Source organism: Meriones unguiculatus, chromosome 17 (assembly GCF_030254825.1).
Source record: "Meriones unguiculatus strain TT.TT164.6M chromosome 17, Bangor_MerUng_6.1, whole genome shotgun sequence".
Lineage (NCBI taxonomy): Eukaryota > Metazoa > Chordata > Mammalia > Rodentia > Muridae > Meriones > Meriones unguiculatus.
Genome location: NC_083364.1, coordinates 18517252 through 18542818, shown reverse-complemented (window position 1 = coordinate 18542818; position 25567 = coordinate 18517252). Strand labels below are relative to the sequence as shown.

The 25567-nt window shown below is 41.2% G+C and overlaps 1 protein-coding gene and 1 pseudogene across 1 annotated transcript; one reads left to right on the top strand and one right to left on the bottom strand.

Annotated features, from left to right (window-relative positions):
- Positions 1-9916: 9916 nt before the first annotated feature.
- Positions 9917-11654, bottom strand: LOC110562044 (large ribosomal subunit protein uL15m-like; annotated as a pseudogene).
- A 776-nt stretch (positions 11655-12430) lies between these two features.
- Positions 12431-18748, top strand: LOC110562043 (zinc finger protein OZF-like). The gene is made up of 4 exons (XM_021658693.2): positions 12431-12540; positions 16455-16581; positions 16672-16732; positions 17295-18748. Exons 1-4 carry the CDS (start codon positions 12538-12540, stop codon positions 18565-18567), a joined length of 1464 nt encoding a protein of 487 aa, XP_021514368.1. The 5' UTR covers positions 12431-12537; the 3' UTR covers positions 18568-18748.
- The last annotated feature ends 6819 nt before the right edge of the window (positions 18749-25567 follow it).

The following is a 25567-nucleotide window of genomic DNA, read 5'->3' as shown; positions in this document are numbered from 1 at the left end:
GTCAATTACTGTCTCTTTAAGAGAGACTCTTAAACAGGTCCAGGAGCAAAAGACAGCCTGCTGTGGGCAGACCTGAAACTTAACAAAACTGGCTGCCCTCTACAGACTAACAGGAGGGTGCACAAGCATGGCTTCCTTATACTGTGGCTGGCTCAGCTCAGCAGCCATGGCTGGAAAGAAAGGAACTGGAGGCAGACAAAACTCTATACGGAGCCTGGCCTAAAGAGCATCTAAAATAAAAGTGCCATGATAGAGGGTGTTTTAATCCTTTTTGGCTTTGTTTTGGTTGTCATAGTCATGGATCTGGTTGCATTATGTTTAATGGTGATGGCTCTTCTCCAAGAAAGTTCAAGGAGAAAATGGGGGGAAAGCCAAGGACAAAAGACAATAGAAAGGACACACTTCCTAATAATTAGATTAATAATGGCTAAAATTCAAAGCTCTCTGGATGCAAGATACTTGTCAACTCTTTCTGGTAAGGGTCCGCCAATTCGCTAAAGCAACAACTAAATTCCAGAAAATAACCAACTGGACTTAGCTTGTTACAGTGTAAACTGGCACAACTGACCCAAAAGTTAAAATTTTCTTGTCTCTTTGCTTGATTTTCATTTAAAATCTTTGAATTACAGTGATATGGATTTGAGAAAAATATTTGAACAAGTTGGTGAAGGCATATGCCTTTAATCACAACAGAAAGTAAAAACAAACAGGCAGATCTTTAAATTCCGTCAGTCTAATTTACATAATAAAAGCCATGTTGGCAATTCCTGCTGTTCAGCCACTTGCAGAGATAGTCTAAAATTCAAAATGACAAAATTTTCCTTAAGGTTACCATGTAAATTATTTTTCTTAATAATAGATGTTATGTTCTTACTAATCTAAAGGTAGGATTCACATCAATTTTAAGTTTATGTAAAGAGCGATGATGTCACACTGCTCTAAAAAGTCCAGCCAATCTCAAAAACTGGTACTTCCATAAAACTGGTACAAAAGGGCATTTTGGCTTAAGAAATGTGTTCTGTTGGTCAATGTAAGGACTCAAAATTAGGCTGGGAGACAAACATGCAAACTGCATGCCTCCCATGTTAAAAAAAAACCAAACTTTTAAATACTGACTAAATTAAGGTGTCACACTGCTCTGGAAGCTGGCTTATCCTTTTGAACGTGAAACATTTTCATGGGAACAAATGTTGGTCATGCCTGATGCAAAAAAGACACACAGGTGGCAAAGTACATGCCAGCCTACTTAAGTCCTAAAAACTCAAAAATTATAATTCATATGTTTAAAAGGCAGAACTCTCCATCCCATATCAAAAAGGGGGCAAGCCAAAGGTAGCCAAAACAAATGTAAAAACCCAGGTATAAGATGCCTAGGGTATGCTTAAATGCTAAAGGTAAATGGGAATAAATATAAAGTTTGACTATAAGACATAACTGCCCATTATATATAAAAAAGGGGATAGAACAAAAATACCTACAACATATATAAAAACCTAGGTCTAAACCTCTAAACAGGTAGAAGATGCCTAGGGTATGCTTAAATTTTAAATTAAAAAGCAGTTTATATAAAGTTTACTTAAAACATGCTTTTTCTATTGTTCAAGGCAACCAGCTTGTCTCTCTAAAGGGAGGTCTTCTCTCAGAAGATAGCAGCTTGGCCTAATATAACAGGTGCCCAAGAGCCTAAAAAAGATATTTTGATCTATACAATCTTGTTTTGATTTCAACATAATGATTGGATGTTCAATAATAATGGTAACAAAATTGCTGATCCTTTCACATGGGAACAACTCTAAAACTGACTGAGACATAAAAGGTGTCTCTAACCAAAACTTCAACAATAGAGGGCCAATAAATCCTTGGCTATAATATCCTCAAAAAATTATTATGCCATTCCTTTAATTGGCATAGATAAAACTGGCTTAAAGTTTAGTTTCATCCTGCACATCTCATACATTTATAATTTTAGAACTGTACAATGCTTGTGAGAAATTGTATGTTTCCAGAACAAAAGGACCAGACACTGGAGATGCTGGATCACACCTGGTAAAATTCATCCCTTCAGCATGCTGAGACATTGACACATCTGTTCCAGCATCTTATATGTTCCAGCATTCTGCTTGTTCCTGCCTCATCTGCTTCAATTGCTGTTTCTCATCAAAGCCTGCTCCCAAGAGAGCTTTGAAGAAAGCTACTAATCTCAACTGGTCCAGCATTTTAGACTGTTCCAAACAACGTCGCAGCCTGAAATTTCTCAACATTCAAAGACTGGACTACAAATGTTAATGCTTGCTTAATTAGGCGTTTTTTCCCCCAATTTTCTTTGGGCCCCCTAACAGGATTTCCATGTGTCCAAAATGTCAGCTAGAAGAAATCCATGAGGATGTCCAATTTTCCTTAAGGGGGGTTGGGTAGGTTTTTGGTTGTTTTCTATGGCTATGAATGTTTATTGTCATTAGGAGATGGTTATAAATTATTAATGGTCTTAGTCATAGAGAAAACAAGGTTAGACTCATGGATTTCTCTCTTCCCTTTTCTTTTCTCTATCTTTTTTTCTTAGATAAGGAGAAAAGGGGTTAAAAAGAAAGAAAGGGGCATACAAGGATATACTAAGGGAATAATAAGACAAAATGCAGATTATTGAATCTACTCAATTTAGGGTTTTATTTGTTATTCTCAAATAAGGTTAATTTTAACTTTGAGATAAGATTTTGTATATTGATGCAAAAATAAGTCTATTTTAATACACTGGTAAATTTTAGAATATTGATACAAATTCAAGGTTACTTCTAATACTTTTAAACTGCTATTACAAACTGTTTAGGGTATTAGGTAATAGTTAATTGCTAGTTAATCAACTCACAGTTATGTTAGACACTAGTCTAATTTATCACAGGAGTATACATACTAGGTTTAACACATAGACATGATTTTGTAGACAGATCAATTATATAAAGATAGGCAGGTCTTCAAAAACTTCAGAGATGGGCTGGAGAGATGGCTCAGAGGTTAAGAGCACTGACTGCTCTTCCAAAGGTCCTGAGTTCAATTCTCAGCAACCACATGGTGGCTCACAACCATCTATATTGAGATCTGGTGTCCTCTTCTGTCATGCAGTTGTACATGCAAATAGAATGTTGTATTCATAATAAATAAATAAATCTTAAAAAAAAAACTTCAGAGACCTACAAAATATGGCATTTAAAAATGTCTTTATTACTGTAAAGATTCTTTGACAATGAGACAAGTCATCTCCCGGCAGCACCCAGCCTACCTCAAAGAAGATGATGAGCATCAAAGAACCACCATATGGAGATGGCTTCAAATGTGGCAAATGACCCATTCAGGTAAAGAAAATACCCTCGCTGCAAGACAGAATTCTGCCCAAAACGGGCAAGCTTAAATGCAGGACAAGTCGACTGCTGAACTCTGCCAAGACAGACTATGCACGTCCTAAATAGTTCCTGCCTCACATATATGTCTGTCAAATATTCTGAGCCAGAAGGCTAAAGATGATGCTCCAACCTTATAGAGAGTTATGGGTGACTGTTCAGACAGAAAACCGTCTCTGTCAATTTTTTTTTTTTTGGATGCTGCTAACTTGCACTTCTTATTTACTCTAATAACAAATTTTATTCCTTCTCAAGTCTCTGGTGGGTTTGAAGACCAAATAGTTACAGTTCCTCAATTAAGCTTAAGTTGTTTAGGAATTTAAGAAAACGTTTTCATATAGGTAATACCAATAAAGATAAAGTTAATTTAAGTATAGAACTCTAAACTTGCCAAGATAGGATAATCAGATACTTTCTCCTAAGTTGCTAAATACACATGGACTGGACATTGCACATATAGATTTTACCTAATAGTTTTCATAATTTTATAATTATTATTATATTGAAAGAAAAGGAGCCTTTTATTGGACTTAAGGGGGAAAAGCAATTCTTAATTATCCTGTGCATGTGGGAAGAACCCCAGGTACAGTTAAAGGTCATTGATTAAAAGTGAAGATACTAAGACATCTCATTATCATATGGTAGGTGTTTCCAGGAATACTCTGGTGCTTGCTGAGCAGATTTCTTATCAAGAAAGGGTGGGGCCTGTAATCTTCCCTAATGGCTATGTGACTCTCTTTAGAGACTCTGGAGTTCCCCAGATCAGGCAGAGAGGGAACCCAGCTGAGAAAAGGAGTCATTGTCTTATACAAAGCTCAGAGGCTATCTGGAAACACCAGACTTTGACCCTAATATTGGGGTCTTCCAAGGGACGTGACCCTGAGGTGTCCTGGCCAGCCTGGATCTTATCTGTACCTTCACTGCTCAGTTTGTGGCTCTTATCACCCATTTCCTGCTCCACAGAACCAGTACCTCTGTGCTCTGCTGCATGGCTATCATCTGGCCATACATGGCATCCTCTTGCACTTTTGATCTGGCTGGGGCATCCTGCTCCACTTTCAGAGCCTCCTTTAGCATAAAGACTTCTTTGGACAGACCTGTGATCTGGTAAGGGGAGGGGCTTCATGAGCAGCCATGCTGAGACCAACAGGGACCAGGGACCTTTGCACCTGTACTGGGCAGCTTTGTAAAGGGTCATGGATTCAGGCTTGCAGCCAAGCTGACTCAGTACTTGTATTCACAGAGCCAAGGGCTGAAATTTTTGAGCATTCTACCTACTGGACCCTCCAAAAGAGCAAGAGTCACTGTAGAATTCTTCGTTGTGGTCATCATGTGTATCTTCCTGTTCTCAAGTAAGATGGTGTAAAGAAACAGTGTAGCACTCATTTTTAAAACTCTTCTTTATATGGAGCATTTATCCCTCTACCTCCTTTCCACTATCTGCCCAACCCTAGCAAGGAAGAGAAGGTTAATAGGTAGAGAGGGTGCAAACCCTTTTACTTCTCCCAGCTATTTAGGGTCAAAGGAGCTTTGGAGAATATACCAATCTCCTTCAACAACAAATGCAGCCAGCAATCTCCATCAAGCCACTGCAACCCAAAGTGTTTTTCTCTCCGTCTGTCTTCTCCAAACCACCACACCATCTGCCTCTGGTCTCTCCAAACTGCTACATGCCACATGCCAACACTGCATGCCAGAACTTCTCTTTCTGGGCTCTCAAATTTATATCGCCCAGAGTCCTAGACCATGTCTCTATTCATGTCACATGAGACCATTACTAGCTGGCAAAAGCCACTCACACAAGATAACTATCAGCTGTGAACAAACTAAAGCTCAACTAAAATCCCACACTTGGGATTAAAATAAAAACATATTTACATAACATAACAGTTTACAAAGAAGCTAAAACTTCCATTACAATAAGCTTGTGCTTTGAAATTGCCAGATGCTCGCTGTGCTGGAATGTGAAGATATTTGACCCCAGCAGGGTCATCTTGGAAGGGAAAGCCATCTTCAGCCACCCATCTCCTGCTGCTCCAGGCTTTTTAGCATCTGTTTACAAGCTGTGACAATAATCCCCGCTTGTACCTCAGGCCCATCAGGGGCTATCAACAACTGTGCATCCATTCTGTAATCACCATTAGCATGTGACTCCACCTGCTGTTCAGGTAGAAATGAGGAGCCCTGGGAATCTAGATTACCTGAGCCAGAAATCTTACAGTATGCCTGATTGAGCTTGCCAGTCAAATATTAGATTGGATTTCCAGAAACCTCAATAGACCTGCAAGCAGAATATAGGATAAAATTTCTCTGTAAGAGTAATGGAACATAACAGTAAGGCAGCCAGATGGGGATTCTCAGCAGTTACCATTGCTGCTGGCTGCTGCCTCAGCACCTTCACAGAGGCCAGGCAAGGATTAAATAGAAAGTGGAATGTGGACCACAATGCCCCATTCCCATGGGGACTCCAGGACAGAGACTGGCACAGCTGGCCCAGAGAGCTGTGTTAACAGAGGCTTCTCACACTGGGCTATTCGCTTATTTGAGGTAGGGTGTCACTTAGAACCCAGGCCTGCCTAACCTCACAGTGATCCTCCTGCCAGTGTCCTCAGCACAGAGGACCATTGAGTGCCACACCCAGCTTCTTTTTATTTGGTGACTACATATGCAGAACTAATACAAGTCAGACACGGTGGTGCATGCCTTTAATTGTAGCACTGTGCAGCAAAGGCAAACTATTCTTTAGGATTTCGAGGCTAGTGTGGTCTACATACTGAGTTCCCATTCTTCCAGGGCTACAGAGTGAGAACCTGACAAAGAAAATAAAACAATGGTAGCATAATATAAAAATACTTACACTTTCCTAGGACTCAGGAGGCAGATGTAAGCAAATCTCTGTGAGTTCAAGGCCAGCCTTGTCTACAGAGCAAGTTCTAGAATAGCCAGGACTACACAGAATACCCTGTCTCAAATTACCAAACCAAACAATATTTATGCTTAATTTGGTTTACTTATTTTCCCTAATGATGTATAATTGGGAGAAAAATACATCTATAGATTCATATGTAAATTCTCATAAGTGAGATTAAGTAGGCAATAAAATATGTATAATGTATTCATCAGAATTTTGGGGGGTCCATAGGCATACAGTGTTATTAAGTAAAAAAATAAAATAAAAAATAAAACAAAAAAAACCCTCTGATCTACAGGGTTGAATGGACTGAAACCCTGTATTTCCATTGGTGGACCTGTTCTATAGAGATTGCAGGTTGTAGTGCATTTTTTTTATTACATACAAACAAAAACTTTAATCACTTAAAGTAAATTAAGCTTTTGCAAGATTTGGATATAATTTCTCCTTGAAAAACTTACTAACTTCTGAGCCTCTTACAGGAACTAGATTTAAGCTGGGCACAGTAGTCCCACCTGCCAGGGAAGCTGAAGCAAGAGATTGCTTGAACTCAGGAGTTCAAGGCCTTCAATAGTGAGGCTTCCATCTTAAACCACCACCAAAACAAAATACAAAATCCTACCTTCATTTTCCCTTTTCCCGTTTGTTTATATAGCTTATATAATCATTGAACAAATTTTCTAAACTTAATGTCTAAAAGACAAAAGTCTTGAAGTCTGAGATAAATAAACTTTTATCAACTGGAACACTGCCTTGACCATTATCTACCCACATGAATCCTGAATTAGTTCATTTCTGATCTTGGTTTCTCTAGCTCCACTGCTGCTATGCTGCTCACCAGCTGCCCTTCACATTGGGAGCATCCCTGTTGCAGGCTCACTGTCCAAACAATAGGTAGCAAAGCTTCCCTGGGGCACTGAGTAAAAGAAGCCATAGCTCCTTAGCACCTGTTCCCAGGCCTAGTATTCAATCCACTGTTCTTGCCTTCATTCTGACAGAACAGAAAATTCAGGTGAGAGAAGACCATGAAAACATGGACAGTAGAAAGATGCTTTAACCTTAAATTGGGCTAGGCAGTGGTGACCTACCCTCTAATCCCAGCAGAGGCAGGCAGATCTCTGGGAGTTTGAAGTCAGCAGGTCTACAGACCTAGTTTCAGAAGAGAAATCCACTCCCCCACCCCACAAGAAGAATAGTGATTTTAAATAGTTTTCGTATTTTTAAATCACCTTTGTAAAGACCACCACTGTTTGAATTTTTGAGACATACACCCTCAACGGTTCAGTTCTTCTTTGCTGCCTGTGTTAGGAATTATAAAAAGATGTGTAGAGGTTTCAGAGGTTACACGTAGGTCCACAGATCACACCACGAGATTGGTTCCACGCGGGAGGTTTATTAGGTAGAGGGAGGTTACAGAGAGGGAGGTAGATAGAGATAGAGAGAGAGAGAGAGAGAGAAAGAGAGAGAGACAGACAGAGAGAGAAGAAGGAGCGAGAAGGAGCGAGAAGAGGAAGAAGGGGAGGGGCCCCAGTTCTCTTATAGGATGGTCCAGAGCATGCGTGGGTGGTTCCAGGTGGTCAGCAGGTGGTCTGGGTGTCTTTCCAAATGCCTGATACCTGCCGGGTTGCCAGGCCCCAGGGGCTGCCTGTAGAAATGCCTGCTTGCTGATCCCAACATTCCCCCCTTTTTCTATAATTAAAAATAGGGAGCTTGGGCTGCCTTTTATAAGGTAAGCTAAAGTATATAAATTTAGGCTCATTGGAAGCAGCTCTTGGTTGTCATGTAAGAGGTTGAGAGGGGAATAGCAACAAATGGTCAGGTTGTAAGGTTAAGAATAAGAGAAGTCTCTGCCCTGGAAAATTTAGGGCAGAGGGTTTAGGGTAGAGGGTTTTTAACAGAGAGAGTTGCCAGCCATGCAAGGCAGCAGGTAGGGACTGGGGAACACTGGGAGAACCTGGAGCTGCTTGTCCTGGTCCTGAAGCACACCACCTCAGCCTTTTGTTAACAACAGGTGGATAACGGGCGTAGATTCTCTTCTGGCTACTTCCTGCTGACACTGGGGGCGACGTAGGGAGGTCAAAAGGCTGAAGTGTTGACCAAGTCCAGGAAGAATAGGCTGCTTTGATGCTTTTTCAGGTCTGTGAGAACACCCATGACTGGGAGGGAAGGTGCAGGTCCAGCTTGTTGGTAAGGTCAGAGCCGAACACCTGTATCTTGTTGGAAGTCCGTGAGGTCAGAGCTGAACACCTGTAGCTGCTTTGGCGCTGTTGCGGCTGTAGGAGACATCTGTGTCTGGCAGGACACTGAAACAGAGAAAATCCTGTAGGTAGGCATTGAAAGGTTTGGATCGATGAGGTTTGTACATGGGAACCTCTGTCTACCTGGACGAGACTTTATTTACCCAATCACTGGCAATATTAAAGAAGGCTTTGTTTTTGATCTGTCATTGAGGTGAGATTTGGTTACAGAAGCGTGTAAACTTAAGAGGCCCTGGTGCCAGCTGGCACTAGGGATAGAAACCTGAAATTCTCCAGCTTGTCTGGAGGGACGGGCATCTGGGCATCTCCCATTGGGGGCAGAGAAGTCTCTATGTAGGGTGTTGTCCATTGGGAGCCGGGAGAGACGGAGGCCTTCTAATGGCGTCCCAGGAGAAGGCGAGTCTCTGTAGAAAGTGATCCGATCTGGTCCAAATCTCGTCAGATATTGGCCAGCGATCAAGGGCCAGTTGCTCCGTGGCACAGTCCGAGAGAACACGCTTCTTGCCTAGCTAGGACGAGTGCAGGAGCACGTAGAGAGAAGCGCGTGTAGAAGGCTCCCAAGGGAAAAAGAAGAGAAGAGCTGTATGGGAGAGAGGGGACCTTTCCATGAGCAAGCGAGCCAGCGCGTGCACGAGCGGGGGGGGGGGGGAAGAAACCCGTAGAGGGGGTGTACTGCCCAAGGGAGAGTGTGGCCCTAAAATGAAAGTCAGCATAGAGGGTCAAACCTAGACAATTAAGGCTACAGCTGGGGGGGGGGTCCCCCGTCTCAACTCAAAAGATAGTAGGAAGCTGCCAGAGCTCTGTGGTCAAGCTTCCCCTACCAAGAGAGGCATGCATGCTGAGAAAATGGAGTGAACTCACCAATCCAGCCAGTGGTTGTATGTAGTAAATGGCAGTCTGGTAGCCAGGAAAGGAAATTCTAAACCAGGAATTACTTTTAAGTTTTAAGAGAGAGATAAAACCTTAAACATCTTAGTATCATAATTGTACTGTGTATTGAGAAAAGGGCAGTAGACATACATATGTGTTAACGGCATAAGTACTTTTTAAGGTGAACTCTGAAAAGGCAAAAGCCTTTATGAAATAAAAGGGAAACTTACTTAAAGCAACTAGAAGGAATAGGTTTAAGATATTCCTGTGTTAAAATCTACCCCAGAAATGGCAGATATTAAGAATACCATACTAAAAGCTATGACTTTTGGGTCAGATATACACATTATTTAACTTCACATGGAAAAAGAGCAAGAGAGCTGACCACAGTGAAGGCTGGTAGCAACCTCAAGGATTTAAGACCCACAAGAAGCTGTGTTCCAGCCTGTCTGGCTCTCAGCAAGTCTGCTTTACTGGATGGGAGTTCAGGAGCTATAATATTTGAGGAGATTCTCATCTGTAGGTTTCAGAATTTTCTTATCTGCCAGATTCACCACCCAGCCAGGAGCAAGGCCAAAGAAAAACTACCTTGGATCCTTCTGCGTGCCGAGCATTCTGAAGAGTTCATCTTTCATGATATCAGGAAGAACGTAGCCATACTTCATGGCAAGTCCAAGTCTTGCCTCAGGAAAGTTGGCAGGGTCAGCCAGGTACCCCTGGTGTTTTGCATCAGTGTAATAGGGCACCAGTGATTCAGATGGGAGCATTCGTTTTGGAATGGGTTGTCCCCGCAGAAAGAATGGAACAGGCTTACACAGAATTTCTATACTTCTTGGGTCGTAGTGTTGTGCCCTATTTGATAGGCCCCAAAAGACTACTAAGAGTCAAGTCCTTTGAAAAGCACAAGAGGATCTTTATTTACCAATCTTCCTTGACATAGCAGGTTAGAAAGTGAGGCCCCAAGCCTCAGGGAGACAGAGTTTTTAAAAGGAAAAATGGCAAGCAGGGAATTCCAAGCCTTGCAGTTACAGGGAAGGGAAAGTTTTGGGTGGGGGGTTCAGCAATTGAGATGACCTTTAGGATAACTGTTCCAAGCCACCTGGCCAAACCTACAGATATCTGAGATATCGGTATGATAGCCTGCTGGGTGGAGTGAAGGATCCACTAACACATTCTGTGGCATTTACGACAACCTGACAACCTGTGGGGTGGAGGCCTGATTTTAGTTATCTATTTACACATTCTGTGGTATCCATGACAACCTGCAGGGTGGAGGGCCATGTGGCCCTTCTTGGAACCCAAAGGTGGGGTCAAGTCACTCCAAGGTCAGTCAACTTAAGATAGAGTTTAAGAAACAAAATGGAGCCACCCCTGCCATCCTCAGTTCCTTCAGTAGAACCCAGTAGAACAGGGTAGTATGGTCTGTATGCAGTATGGCCATTTTTTTCAGTTACAGCAATGGCTAATTCTGAAGCCAACTGCACCTCAACACTAACTTTTGCTTGAAAAGTGTCAGCACCCTCTTCAACCAGCTGGACCCCATAATCCCTTTTAAGTGGTTGGACAGTCACACCTCTCAATAGGTTCAAATACCTGACAAAAGGGAGTCATATGAAAGGGGAGGAGGTCCTCCCCTATCAGTGGACTTGGAAAGGGGCAGGGAGGAGATGAGGGAGGGAGGGTGGGATTGGGGAGGGAATGAGGAATACAGCTGGGATACAGAATTAACAAAATGTAACTAATGAGAAAAATAAAATTTAAAAAAATATTTAAAAAAATAAGTAAAAAAAATAAAAAATAAAATGCTATCACTTCTCTCATGCAACCTCATTGCTATCTGGGAAGAATAAAGCTGAGAAATAAAAAAAAAAAAAAAATCAATAGGTTCAGTTGGATCAACTTGCCCTAAATCAATGAGATACTTTAGTCTCCTGAGACTCAAAGGCTGATACTGATGCCGGAAACTATGTCCTTCATTAAATCCACATTTTGGGATTACAAGATTAAACGGACTCTGCCATCCCTCGAAGCCCAGCTGGGGCCGAGTTCCTCTTGCCTCTCTCCCTTATGGCCTCTGCCACATTTCCTACCTCTTCTCCAATCTCTTGGACAACTTTTCCACTTTCTGGAGTCAGGGTTGGGCTTCAGGTTGGCCAAGCTCATTCTCGGCAAGGACCGCAGCAGGTCCAGGCTGGTCCCACAGCCGAGTGCCATGCCAGCCATGACCCAAGAGTGCCCTGGCAGGCAGCATGGGCATGCATAGTGCAAAATTTTAAATCAAACTATCTTTTTACAAAAAAAGAACATCCTAGCACATTTCCACAACTGGCCTGAGGTATGACTATCCAAGAAACTGGCAAGATTCCTTTGTCCTTTCTCAGTTTCCTAGCCAAACCAGACTAATGCCCCAGAAATGATTCTACAGCCCTCAAGAAGTTGGTCAGAGTTGAAGTCAGACTCAGCAGATGGCTGGTACCAGCAGAAGTTCAAGCCACCATACTTTGCTTTCTGGCTGGGATGGTGGGAGACCCTGACCTCACTTTGTAGGCTAGCATGGCACTACAAGGGTCTTGGAGGCATGGTTGGCCTTGTCTTTCTCTAACAGAAACTTTCTCTGGCCCTACTGGATAAACCCTGAGATCAGATACATTCTCTTAAGATTGCAGAACTAAGAGGCCTCCATCACTGCGTCATACCCAACTTCCTATAGTCAGTGTTTCAGGTGCTGGGGACACAGGCCTAGGAGGACAACATCATGACAGGAAAGGAGCAGAGTATCACTTCACCTGCCAAGCAAGAAGGCCTTGAGAAGCTCACTAGAATGGCTGGAGGAAGGCATGGCCTGTCCTGAGGTTTAAAAGCTCAGGCTATGGAGGCTGTAAGACAGCACAGCATGACAATCAGGCTCTGAATCTCGGGACTGTTTGGCGGGGTCTGTCAAATGGAAGGCATGTCACTCAGAGCTCACTAGCCAATCAGAATCCTCCAGTCAGAATGGGGCGGGCATTTCCGGTCCGACTTTCTGAGGGCTCAGCTAAGGCAGGGAAGGAGTCTGTGACCCGCTGCCGGGAGCCGAGGAGAGCGGGGCGAGCTCGGAGTCCGCGCCATGGTGAGCGGGGCCGCCGTCCCCACGCGGGGAGGAGCCGCGGGAGCCCGTGTGGGTTCGCCCCGGGGGCGGGGACGGGAGGCCAGACTCGGCGCCCCGTGAGGTCACTGCACCTCCCGGAGGGGGAAGCTGAACTCCTGAGTGACTTGGTTCCCCTGGCTGCGCGTCCTCAGGGCTTAGGGAGCCTTGCGTGAAAACTTTCTTGTTGCTGACGTCACCGTGCAGCGAGCCTCAGTTGCTTTTATTGTCTGCAGGGAAGCAGGTGTGCTGACTCGCAGGGCACCAGTTTCTCCCTAGCTGCTTCTAAGAGTTCTGCACGTTGTCCTTGACATTCAGGTGTCGGGTCCGTCCTCAGTTAATTCTGTGCAGGTGGAAAGTCTGTGTTATTAACACATTTGCATGTAGATGCCACGGTGGTCCAGTCATGTGTGTTAGTAAGGTCAGACTTACTGGGTTTCGTGGCCTCATTCGTCAGCATTTACTCCCATATAATTGTGTGTGTGTTATTTCTTTCTTTCCCTCTAATTTTGCTCTCATGTTCTGTTGATCCCTTCTTTATTCTTTCCCAGACAGTACAGTACAGACAGGTTTTTCCGAATCCCTGAGTGAACTGGGAAGGGAGGAAAACAAGGGGTAAGACCATGAACTCAGAGAAAAGACACATACTTAAATCTCAGTTTAGAGGCCTCCAATTGTTTACTCTCTTGTTAGACAGGGTAGGGAAGGTCATATGAAGGAAGCCTGAAAGCCAGCCAGAGGAAATGGCTCCCCGCTATTTGGAGGAAATATTTTCTTCCTTTTGTCTGTCTCTCATCCGTCTTTCTTGCTCTCTTTCTCTCTCTCTTTCTCTCTCTCTCGTTTCCAAGAGTATCTTTCATTCTTTTCCTTCCAAGCTCTTTTCTCCTTAGGTTATATTACTGTCGTGGCTTATATTAGCTCAACACTTACACTCCTGTTTTTGGACGCTTGGTCCCCAACTGGTAGAACTAATTGTGTAAAATGTGTGCACTTGTCTCATTTGTTTATGTGTGTCACTCTAGGTGGGCTTTAAGGTTTCAGAAGACCAGTGCAAGGCAAGTGTTCCTTTCTTCCTGCCTGTGTATCAGGGTATAACTTTCCACCCCAAGGCAAGTGTTCCTTTCCTCCTGCCTGTGTATCAGGGTGTAACTCTCAGCCCCATGCCTGCCCACCATGATGCTTCCTTTCAAGATGATGATGGAGTAACTCTCTGTTACTCTAATCAGTCTCAGAAGTATTCCATTATCAGAGTTGCCTTGGTCAGAGTGCTTCTTCACAGCAATAGAACAGTTACCAGGACAGGTTGTTTACATAATATTTTGAAATCTCTTTATTCCGAGCATATCCTGTGAAGTCAAGTAAGGTTAAATGAAATAGTAATGGATTGATCTCTAGACTAACCATTCTGTCTGTGTCATGGTTATTACTCATGACTCCTGCAGGACCATAGAGAAAGGAGAAACAACAGGCCAGAAATGAATGAAACTTGTGTGATTTAGAGAGAAAAAAGCTGTAGGTAAACTCAGATGGCATTCCTGTGTTGAAACAGAGGCAGCAGTTATCAGGGATGTGAGGGCCATTAAAGAGAAGGCACCCGCTCTTCTTTGGACAAATGGAAAATGTGTTGTAAGGGCACTGTACCAACCAGCAAAGCGTGGAACTATGGAAGGAAAAGGCAAGATAATTCCTAATCCCAGAAAGCAACTCTGCTGCTACTTCGTTTCAATGAGACTGGGTCTCTCTAAAGCTAGAACTCCTTATGGTTTTATCATCTATGTGCTATTTTTTTTTCTTACTTGAAAGAAGAAAGATGCAAAATTTGAAGGTCATGGACTCTTCTTCTGTGTTGTGTACCTTTTCAGCTCTGTCTGGTAGAGTCTGATCCCCAATGAGGAGACTGGGAGAGTTCATTGCATGAATCAGTGATGATGATGCCTGGGTTGCATTTTGATACCACAAGATGCTGAGATACCCAAACTTTGAGACACTCCATGAATATCTACATGTACGGAGTGGAAGTAGGCAGAGAGCAAGTCTGAAAAGTTGCAGAGAGAAAGAGCCATCTAAGCCCTTTGAAGTGAATCCCCAGGTGTCTGACACGGAGCTGCAGTATTGGGTGTTTGCCCAGCATGATTTCAGGGTTGCCTTGGTCTAATCTTTCCTTCTTTGCAAAGCAAATGTGTATTCTGTGCCATTGTGTTTTGAGAAGATAAAGTTTGTGTTTTGATTTTAGAAGATGTCAAAGTCAAGATTGCCTTGTTTGATAAAAAGAAACTTTGGACACTTCAACAGTGTTGGAACTGTGACATAACATGGAGATCTTTGAAATTAGGGTCTTTGAAATGCATCTTGCATTATGGGTTGAGTGTGAGCCTATCATGACCTGAAAATGTGGTGGTTTGAATGAAGTCTCTTCTAAATATGATGATATATTTCATCATTTGCCTCTGGTTTGTGGCCTTCATTTGGGATGCTTATGATACCTTTAGGAGGAGGATCCTTTCTGGAGAAAGTCTCTGGAGATGGTCTTTGAGTGTTAATACCCTCATCACACTTATCTTCTTTGTGTGGTTGAAACTGAGCAGTCCCTTCTCATATAGCCACACCATCACCACCATTACAGACTCCATCTGTAAATAATAAATGGTAAAGTAAAAGCAGTTGCTTTTCTTTGAGAAGCCTTTTTTTTCTTGCCTGGTATTTTTATATTTATATTGTTGTCTTATGGAATTAGGTTTTTCTTCATGCATAGCATTTGTTGTGCTGAGCTTTACCCACATCTTGACTTTTAGGCTTGGGCAGAGGGTATACTTTTTTACACCAGAATGGCATGCATGGCATTAATACTGATCTCCAGAATGATTGAATGGCAGATTTGTAACATTTTCCCTACCCTTATGTGTGTTTTGATTTTTTTAACTTTTGAAATATATACATAAGTCTTTTACCTATATTTGTGGGTGAGAACCAAATGAAAGCCTGGTGTTCACTGAAATCAGTAAAGAGCATTGGATTGTCTTTGCCTGGAGTTAGGAATGGTTGGGAGCCTCAAAGTGAGGGCTGGGGATTGATCCAGGTCCTCTGTAAAAAGAACAAGTGATCCTCATTGTAATTTCATCTTTAAATAGCCTATTTTTTTGTTGGTATTGATGCTTTATTTTCTTAATATCATCACTTATTTTATTAATCTTTTTGAAAACTCTTTGATCTGTGAGTCACTAACTTATTAAAAGTGTGTTTTTTTTCATAAGAATATCATACTAGCCTTACAGTTTATACAGGGTCACTCCAATTTTCTGATAGACAAGTACATTTCTGGAGTGAACGTTTAAGTCTTTGGAGGAATTTTAAGTATGCCTCTGTGTGCTCTCCTTTTTGTTTGTTTATTTGAGACAGGGTCTCATTAGGTTCCTTGGGCTGTTGTGATCATCAGTATAAAGAACAGGTTGGCCTGGAAATCATAGAGATTCACCTTCTCTGTCTCTTGAGGTCTGGGATAAAGATGAGCACCAGCAAGCCCATTGTTTCCCTTCATTTTTGAAGTTAGTAGTTTTGATACAATTTTGCTTATGTATCCTCAATCACACTGCTTTTTTTGTATATGTGAGTAGACATTTCTCCTATAATGCCATATTCTATTTTGTGTACACAGAAGTGAGAGGTTTGATTCTCCTTTTCTGTTTCCTCCAAAAATGAGTTGGTGATTACATTTGAATTTCTGTGACATGAAATTGATTTGTTGAGCACACAGGATTAGGTACATATATTTTAAATGGAGTGTACATTTACAATGCAATCAATCTCAGCACTTCTATTACATATGTGTATAATTTATTGTATTTACATTTGTGATATATATATATATATATATATATATATATATATATGGTATACTTTAGGATGAAGTGACCTATGAAGATGTGCATGTGAACTTCTCTCAGGAAGAGTGGGCTTTGCTGGATCCTTCTCAGAAGAATCTCTATAAAGATGTGATGCTAGAAGCCTATTGGAACCTTACTTGTATAGGTAATAGTATTGGTCTAAAGTTCGCCAAATATAATAATTTAAATTCTGCATAATTTCAAGTAATATATATTTTCTGATACTGTATTTTAGGCTATAAATGGGAAGACCAGAATACTGAAGAACATTGTCAAAGTTCTAGAAGATATGGAAGGTAATTTTCATGTGCAGGCTGATACATTTGCAACTCTGAAGAAATTTTAATATACACTGAAGTTTTAATGAAAAAAGTTTATACAAGCACAGTTTTGTGGGATTTATTAAATTCTCATAATACCATATGTGAGGTAGGTGATCAATGTTTATATTTCAGGTAGCTGATCAATGTTTACAAAGTATTTCTTTATGAACCAAGAAAAGGAAACAAGGCCTTAGGAGATATCACAATTTTAATCATAGCCACATGAGAACCATGTTATAGAACTGTCAATCCACTTTCTTTTATACCATTCAAGTATAAGAAAAGATAAGCACATCGATTAGGGGATTATTGTATGTCCAAGACCTATTATAAACGAGTGGTTCATAGTAAAGCTAGTGTTACTCATATATTTGTATGTCATAGTATGGTTTAGTGAGAGGGGGAGTTTATGAGTGTCAAGGTTGTTGTGTTGGAGAAACTTAAATCTCTATCCCACATGTCTATGAGAAGCAAAAAGCTAAACTTGTGTGACTGCAATATAATAATCTTTTATTTGTTATTCTTCCTTTTATAGGTATATCAACTATGGATATGGAAAGAAGCTGTGTACCTCTCTCTTTCCCAGAATAATTAGAAGATATGTTGTTGTCCCCACTATGAGAAGACAGGGTGAACGGGATACAAGTTTACAAATAAATGGTTTTTCAGCTTCAGTGGGAATACATCAAAATATTGACATTGGAGAAAAGCCCTTAGAGTACAGGAAATGCAGGGAATCTTCTCTCTGTCTTGGTTTATATTGCACATGTAGTTTGACTCACAGTACAGGAAATTGTTATGAATGCAATCAGTGTGGGAAAGCTCTGAGTTCTTCTAGTTCTCTTCAAGGAGAAGAGAAAACTCATATGGGAAAAGAAAGTGATAAACATGAGTCAATTAGTAAAAGCTTTAACCAGCACAGGTATCTTCAAGTATACAAGACAACCTATAATGAAGAGGATCTCTATAAATGTAATCAATGTGATAAAGCCTCTTTAGAATTCCACCAAAGAACTCATTTGGAAATGAAACCCTATGAATATAATCAAGGAGATAAAGTCTTTGTATGTCACAGTCATCATCAAGTAGGTAGAAGTAATACTGGAGAAGAAAAGTATGAGTATCATCAATGTGGTAAAGCCTTTGCATGTCCCAGTTACCTTCAAATATATGGAAGAATCGATACCGGAGAGAAACGCTATAAATGTAATCAATGTGGTAAAGCCTTTGCATGTCGCAGTAATCTTCAAAAGCATGAAAGAACTCATACAGGAGAGAAACCCTATGCATGTAACCACTGTGGCAAAGCATTTGCCTGTCGCAGTAATCTTCAAATACATGAAAGAATTCATTCTGGAGAGAAACCATATAAATGTAACCAATGTGGTAAAGCCTTTGCATGTACCAGTTATCTTCAAATGCATGAAAGAATTCATACTGGAGAGAAACCCTATAAATGTAATCAATGTGGTAAAGCCTTTGCATGTCGTAGTAATCTTCAGAAGCATGAAAGAACTCACACTGGAAAGAAACCCTATGAATGTAACCACTGTGGTAAAGCCTTTACATGTCACAGTACTCTTCAAATACATGAAAGAATTCATACTGGAGAAAAACCCTATAAATGCAGTCAGTGTGGTAAAGCGTTTGCACGTAAGAGTTATCTTCAAAATCATGAAAGAATTCACACTGGAGAGAAACCCTATGAATGTAATCAGTGTGGTAAAGCCTTTGCATGTCTCAGTACTCGTCAAAAGCATGAAAAAATTCATACTGATAAAAAAATCGCCCAGGAATCTAAGAAATGATGTATAGACTTGCATACCACATTTATTTTTCCTGCTGAGCTCTCTCACTGGTGCTAAAGTAAGATTAGTAAAACCATTCCATTATTAAAATAGTTCCTCCTTTTCAGATTGTACACATGTTGTCATCCAAAAATACAGGAATACAGGACATTTGAATAATAAAATTTATTTGTAAATGATACTTCTGTTGTAATTTTTTTGGCTTATATTAGCTTAATGTAAGCATAATGTTATTGTGTAAAGATTCAAATGCTGATTTCTGTGCCTGCCATATCTGCTTACAATCCTTGTTCTGAGATTCTGCTGTCCAAACTTTGTTCCCTCAAGGTCCCAGTTTACTCAATGTGCAAACAACGCTTATAAAGCAAAGGGTTACAAGCAGATATTCTCACAGTAACAACTCATCTGCATCACCTGACAAAGCGTCCGAGAATTCACTCAAGGTTACACAAGTTTGCTGTCTGGTTCCCAGGGTTGCACGAAGCTTGCTATCTAGTTTTTAGGTTCCCAAGTGTCTCCTGATCTGTCAGTAAAGCAGCCTAACAGCCAGTCGCTAAGCAGAGGAGAAAATAGGGCTGGACTTCCAGCCAGGGGAGAAGAGAGGAAGTGGGGATTGAGTCACAGGCAGAGGTCTAGGAGATATGAGGAGAGAACAGCTGGAGCAGAGAAAGTCATAAAATGTAAAGGATTAGAAGGGATTTTGGAGCTGGGTGTGGTGGTTCATGCTTGTAATCCCATTGCTCTGGAATGCAGAGGCCAGGCTTATGATCTACACTGTAAGTCCAGGATTGCCAAGGCTACACAGAGAAACCCTGTCTCAAAGGTGGGGGAGGGGAGCAGATTTTGGCAAAGAGGGAGTCAGATTAGCTTAGAAGGTTAAAAGTAGAATAATAACTTCAATATTGTGCCTTAAAGTTTACTAAATAAATACAGCAGTCCAGTCTCAATTATTTGCATGCTAGACAGGCTAAGAGAGAAACTGCAATACACGATTTTAAAACTAACACTAATATTTTATTCTGAGGACTAAAACTTTTTTTAACACTTTCTCAAAAACACAAATGAATGCCAGAAGATTAATGGGAATAATGGGACACCATCTCCATTATAATGACATATTTGGGGGTTGGATTTCAGACTCAGTAGTACTGCTGCTGTGTACCCAAGTTTGCTTCATATAACACACATCAGATGGCTCAGATGTGCCTGTTAATCCTGGGTCAAAAGGTCTAATAAAGTTTTCTGCTTTTCTTAGGCAACAGTTATAGTAACAGTATAAAGGTAAGTGTGTGTGTGTGTGTGTGTGTGTGTGTGTGTGATGTAACTCCATCTTTTAAAAAGGCTTTCTCCATGTCAATGTTATTTTATTAATACAATGAATATATGTGCATTGTCAAACTGGTCTTGGAATTGACTCATGAGAATACTCAGTTCTTGTGAAAACACTCCAAGAAACCAAGACAAGAGTCCTGTTCTTCAGTGTGTTGCAGGATGTTTGATCCCATTTTGAACCCAGAGATTGTGAACTGGAAAAAACTTTCTAGCTGTGGTATGGCTCAGCCCTAGCACACACCTTTAATCTAAGAGCTTTCTGGAAACAGGATGAAATAATGTTAACTCTAGGTCAAGAGGTGGAGCAAGCAACCAGTAGACACAATGGGAACATGGGGGAAAAAAGTGTGGAGAGTGAGAGGAAGTCTAGAGGATGGATAGAGACAGGCACAGTATGTAGAAAGAAGGGACATTGACTTGAAGGGTATTTAAGACAGTGTAGAGAAGGAAAGGGGGCTTTTTGAAACTTCTAGTATGTGAGCTGGGTAGGAAGGGCTTTTTTCTTCTGGGACATGAGCTAAATAGGAAACACTTTCATTCTGAAACGAGCTGAGTAGGAGGAGCTGTTTCCTTCTGGGACATCAGCTGAGTAGGAGGGTCTGGTGAATTCGTTCTCTGTCTCTCTGAGCTAGTAGGCTTTCATCCTTCATCTGGCTCCTGAGTCTTCCTTGGTAAAATCAAACAATTGAGATTTTCTTTCTTAATAACAGCATCAATGTCTTCAAAACAGAATTTTTCTTAGAATTTATTTTTGTGCTCCTCTCACGTGTTGCAGATTGGAATGAGTTTAATTCATATTAGTCATTATTGTTTCATGACGTTATTCAATTAAGTGTTTAAACTATCCTTTATATGCCTGTATGGGAAAAATTGTTTTTGTCCCATGTGGCTGGTTTTGTCATTGTATATACCTTGACCTCATTATGTGTTCATGGCTGGACAACTCCATCACTCTATTCTCTTCCTTTTCACTAGGTGTAGCCTCTGCAGACACTTTGAAGGTCTTCATCCATCTTCCATAGGAGGAGTTCAACTTTCAGGTGTCCATAAAGGCTTTTTAATATGCATTGGTATTTTGCTTACATGTATGTCAAACAGTTGTGCGCTGCCATTGAACCTGGGTTCTCAGGAGGAGAGTCAGTACTCTTAACCACTGAGCTATCTCTCCAGCCCCCACAAAAGCTTTTTAGCACCCTGAGTAAAACCATGGAACCCTTGCCATCTTTTGTGGCATCTGTAATTACTACTTGTACAGAGGGTATTTACTGAAGCCTGTTACTTTTAGAAAATAGAATAGCATGTTTTGATGCAAAATCAAAACTTTCCTAGAAGTGAAATGATTTTCAATGTGAAAGGGCTATGTAGGAAAAGCCAGTGCTCAGTCATCTAAAGCATTCATTAAACATTCCAGGTGTTTTTATCATAGGAAATACAAGTGTTTGACCAAATAATTGTTTTTATCATAGGAAATACAAGTCTTGACCAAATAATTGTTTTGTCTGAGACCTGTGCAGAATTGTTACTTCAGAAACCATAAGCTAATATAGAATGGTAACCTTTTTTTGGACTAATAGAGAGATGTATCCATTCTATTATCCTGTTATCCCAGAGCAATTCCAGAGGGATGCTGGGAAAAAGGATAAATAACAACATAGGAGTAGTGTATAGATAAGAGATATGCTGAAGTGGAGCATCCCTAAGTGCATTTTCCATCTGCTGTAATGCTATAATACATGAAGGTTCAGTGCATTCTCTAGGAGATGAAGGATCAGGATTCCCCTTAGGAACATCAAATAAAGTTGTGCTGTGAGAATTTTTAACACAGGTTTAACCCAATTCAGGTCTTCTAATAGTTTTTAGGAATCACTAAGAGTTTTTAGGATATCTTTTCTAATTTCCACCCTTTGAGAAATGATTGCTAAAGACATGTCAATTTTTCTAAATAGAAGATTGGAGTAGTATGTTGAATTTTATTAAGGGCTATGATAAACCTTAGGGGTTTAATCTAATTTTCACTTAAGCAAATAAATCTTCTAGAATCTTTTTTTTTTTCAGCAGAAAGCAGAATATCATCCATATAATGCATAATAAGAGCAAGAGGAAACAACTCTCCAGCTCTTTTCAAAGCAGTAGCAACAATTTTTTGATGCAGAATTGGGTTATTTGCCATTCCTTAAGGTAAAATTTCCCAGTTATATCTTTTCATTGGTTAGGTTAAGTTAAGAGAAAGTACACTGAAAGCAAACCTCTTCCAATATTTATGATGTAAAGGTAGAGTATAGAAGCAGTCCATTAAATCTATCACTATAAGAGGCCATTCCTTAGGAATAAACAGTTTCTGGAAGGCCTGGTTGTAGAGGGCCCATTCCATGGTGGTGTGTGTTTGGCCTAGATTCTACACCAAAATGTCATTTTCCTGATGCTTTCATACTCACCAAAATAGAAGAATTCCATGGACTGTCACATTGTTCTATATGTTTTTTTTTTCCCAAGTTGTTCAAAGAGTAATGCCTGGGTGGCTACTATCTTTTCTTTTGTAAAGGGCTACTGATCCACCATTTGAGAACCTTAGAAACCAGGTCATAAGATCAGCCTTGATACTTTTCATCAGCTTCTAGGAAAAATATCCCAAATCTTGTCTATTAGATTTTGGAATGCCATTTACAAGGTTAGTTATTTCCTGCAACTCTTTTTTTAAAATGTATTTATTTATGTATTTTATGTACATGGGTACTTTGTTTGCAAATATATCTGTACATGAGAAAAAAAGACATCAGACAGTTATGAGCCGCCATGTGGGTGCTAAGACTTTTGGAAGAGCAGTGAGCCACCTCTCCAGCCCCTTCCTGCAACTTTTTTCCCAGATTAGTTCCAGGAATCCTTCCCTGTGAGAGAATCATCTGTTCAGCAGAGATATCAGGCCTGTGGTTCTCTTCCTCCCTGGGGCCACCCTTTGTTGGCCACTGGCCCACAAAGTCAGGAGGAGCAGAAGGCAAGGCACAGAGCTTGGAAGGTTGTGAGCATGACACTCCAGGAACCACTGCAGGGAGCTAGTTCAACTTAAATTTCAGAGAACAAAGACTATATATACCCTGGGGAGTGGGTAAGGGGGGGCTCCAAGAATAGGTGTACATAATTGTTTAAAACTAGGCACTTCAAGAATTCTTGATTTGCATTAAATAGCATACTCCTATCATAATAACAGGAACACAGTACCTAATTATCCTATAGGCACAGGGAGGGGAGTGATAGCAGAGAACTGTGTCATAGGCCATATATCAAGTGTGCTTAGGGGCATCTATGTCTAAAGACACTCTCCATATGAAGTCAGGCAGAGAGGGAGGCCTGCTGGGGAGAGGGAGTCCCACACCTTAACACCAACCAAGCTCAGAATAGCTGTCCAGACTTGGAGGACTGCAACCTCAAACAGCAGGGTCATTCTAACACATGCCTAGGCTTTGAAGACTATCTCTTCCCCATAAGTTAACTGCCAGCCCCTGTAGCACATAAACCTGGAAGGAAACTGAAAATTGACCCTCGTGAATTTTCCAATTAGGTATTTTTGAATTTTGTTGAGTCCCATGGGAAACTCCTACTCCTCTGAGTTCTGCTTGGATCCTTAAGGAGGCTAGTTGGAGAGTCAAGATTGATAGGAAAGAGCTGAAACATTGGCACTAGTGTCCAGCAATCCCCAAAATTACCAACTGTACATAAGGCTGTACATGGCGGGTTCCTTTTTAGTAATCCCAGCCAGTACACACCTAAGGACCTGAAACATTTGGTTCCCCGTTCCTGGGTAGACCTTACCCAATTAAACAGACATTGTAATCAAAAACAGTTGAGCAATATGTTGTCCTTTTCCTAATGTTTGAATGCCAGCAAGAGCCATAACTTTAATCTCACCAATCCAATCCAATCTGCAACTCATGGAAAAATCTGCAAGCCCTTCATGGTCACACTACTTTTGCCTGTTATCAATCCAGCCACTCACTGTGACAACAGGCCAAATACACCAGTAGGTGAGGCCTGGACTCCCACTTCTGGTGTTAATATGAATCTGGAGATAGCTCTAAGATTGTGTATGAACTGACATTGCCCAGGAAAGTTTTGATGCATGGAAGTGTTAGGCACTAAGAGGGGCTGTTTGATATCCGTTCACCCTTGAGTGTAAGTCTAAGTTGTTACAGATGCACCCCAAATTTTGGCAGGGCCTGGGGCAAGCCATCACCCAGTTTCCCCAAGTCAAAGGCCATTATTCACCACTACTAAAGGATATATACTCCTTTGCCCAATGATTTCCTTGTTTACAGTGAGAGTGTAGACCTGGAATCTTGGCCATCATGACCTGAGATGCATTCTGTCTTCCTTGTGGACGTTGTCTTTTAAAACATCCAGAATGACCACATTTAAAACATCCTTCATGATTATTTTTATTTTTTTTTCTTGTTGGATGGCTGCCAATAATTGAGGCACTGTTTGGCCTTGGAGGGTGAGAACAGAGAGAACCCTTGATTATATCAGCAGAGAAGAGAATGCAATCAGTATTTGCATTCTTTATTTTATTTGTCTTTATTTGTTTCCTAAAAAAAATAGATGGCAGTCTGGCTTGCAGCAGTAGCATTCTCATATACCAGCTCAACAATTATCATCTCTGCCTCCCTGTCAACCACCAGGCAATTGACCACCTGCAAAAGATGAGAAATGAAATCTTGATATGGTGGGGGGGGGTGGAAAGATGGCTCAGCAGTTAAGAACACTGACTGGTCTTCCAGAGGACCTGGGTTCAATTCCCAGCACCCATATGGCTGTTCACAACTATATGTAACTCCAAGATCTGAAATTCTCAGACATACAGGCAGGAAGAAACCAATGCACATAGAATAAATAAATTATGTTTTAAATCTTTATATGGCTCATCAGGCCACTATCTAATATTAGAAAAATTCTGTCTTTTTTCCAGAATCCAGAACTTCTGCCATGCCTGTAAAGCCAAAGCATTGATGTGTCCATAAGCCTCAGAAGGATATGTAATTGAGTATCAATATATGCCATTTAGCCTCTCTCTCTCCCTTCCTGGTGTGGACAGGGCATACATCATGAGGGTAGGTGAGGAGAGGAAGCTGAGAGTCAGGAGGCAGGTTTCAGTGAAACAGCTCCTTCAACTGGGGGCAACAAGGCTATTTAAACCTTTGGGACTGAGTAAAGGCTTTCAGTGTGAGTGTATATTATTGGCCAGGGCTAGGGTACTGGGAATGCCTTATTTGCATGAAGAATTCAGGTGCTTGCTGGACATGGCCTTATAGGGAGAGAGGAAGTTTAACCTGTAACCTGGCAGACAGGGTATGTGACCACTTCAAGGGTGGTAGAGTTGGGGGAGGAGGGAGTCGTAAGAGTACAAGTACTGGAACATGCTGACCCAGGGCAGAGAGGGCGAGTGTCTCTTCCAGTTTGGAGCAGAGGAAAAGCAGGGAAGAGGCAGATTTTGTAAGCCAGAGGGTGGTGTGGTTCTGTCCCAGGCTTGGAAAGCTAAGAGGCACATCCTGCTGGCTGAGCTGCGTGCTGGGTTCCATGGAAGAGAGTCCCTGGCTGAAAAAGCACCTCATATCTCCAAGTGATATTATTTTGGCCCTGATTTCACCTGACCTGATGGAGACATTTCTCTCTGTAG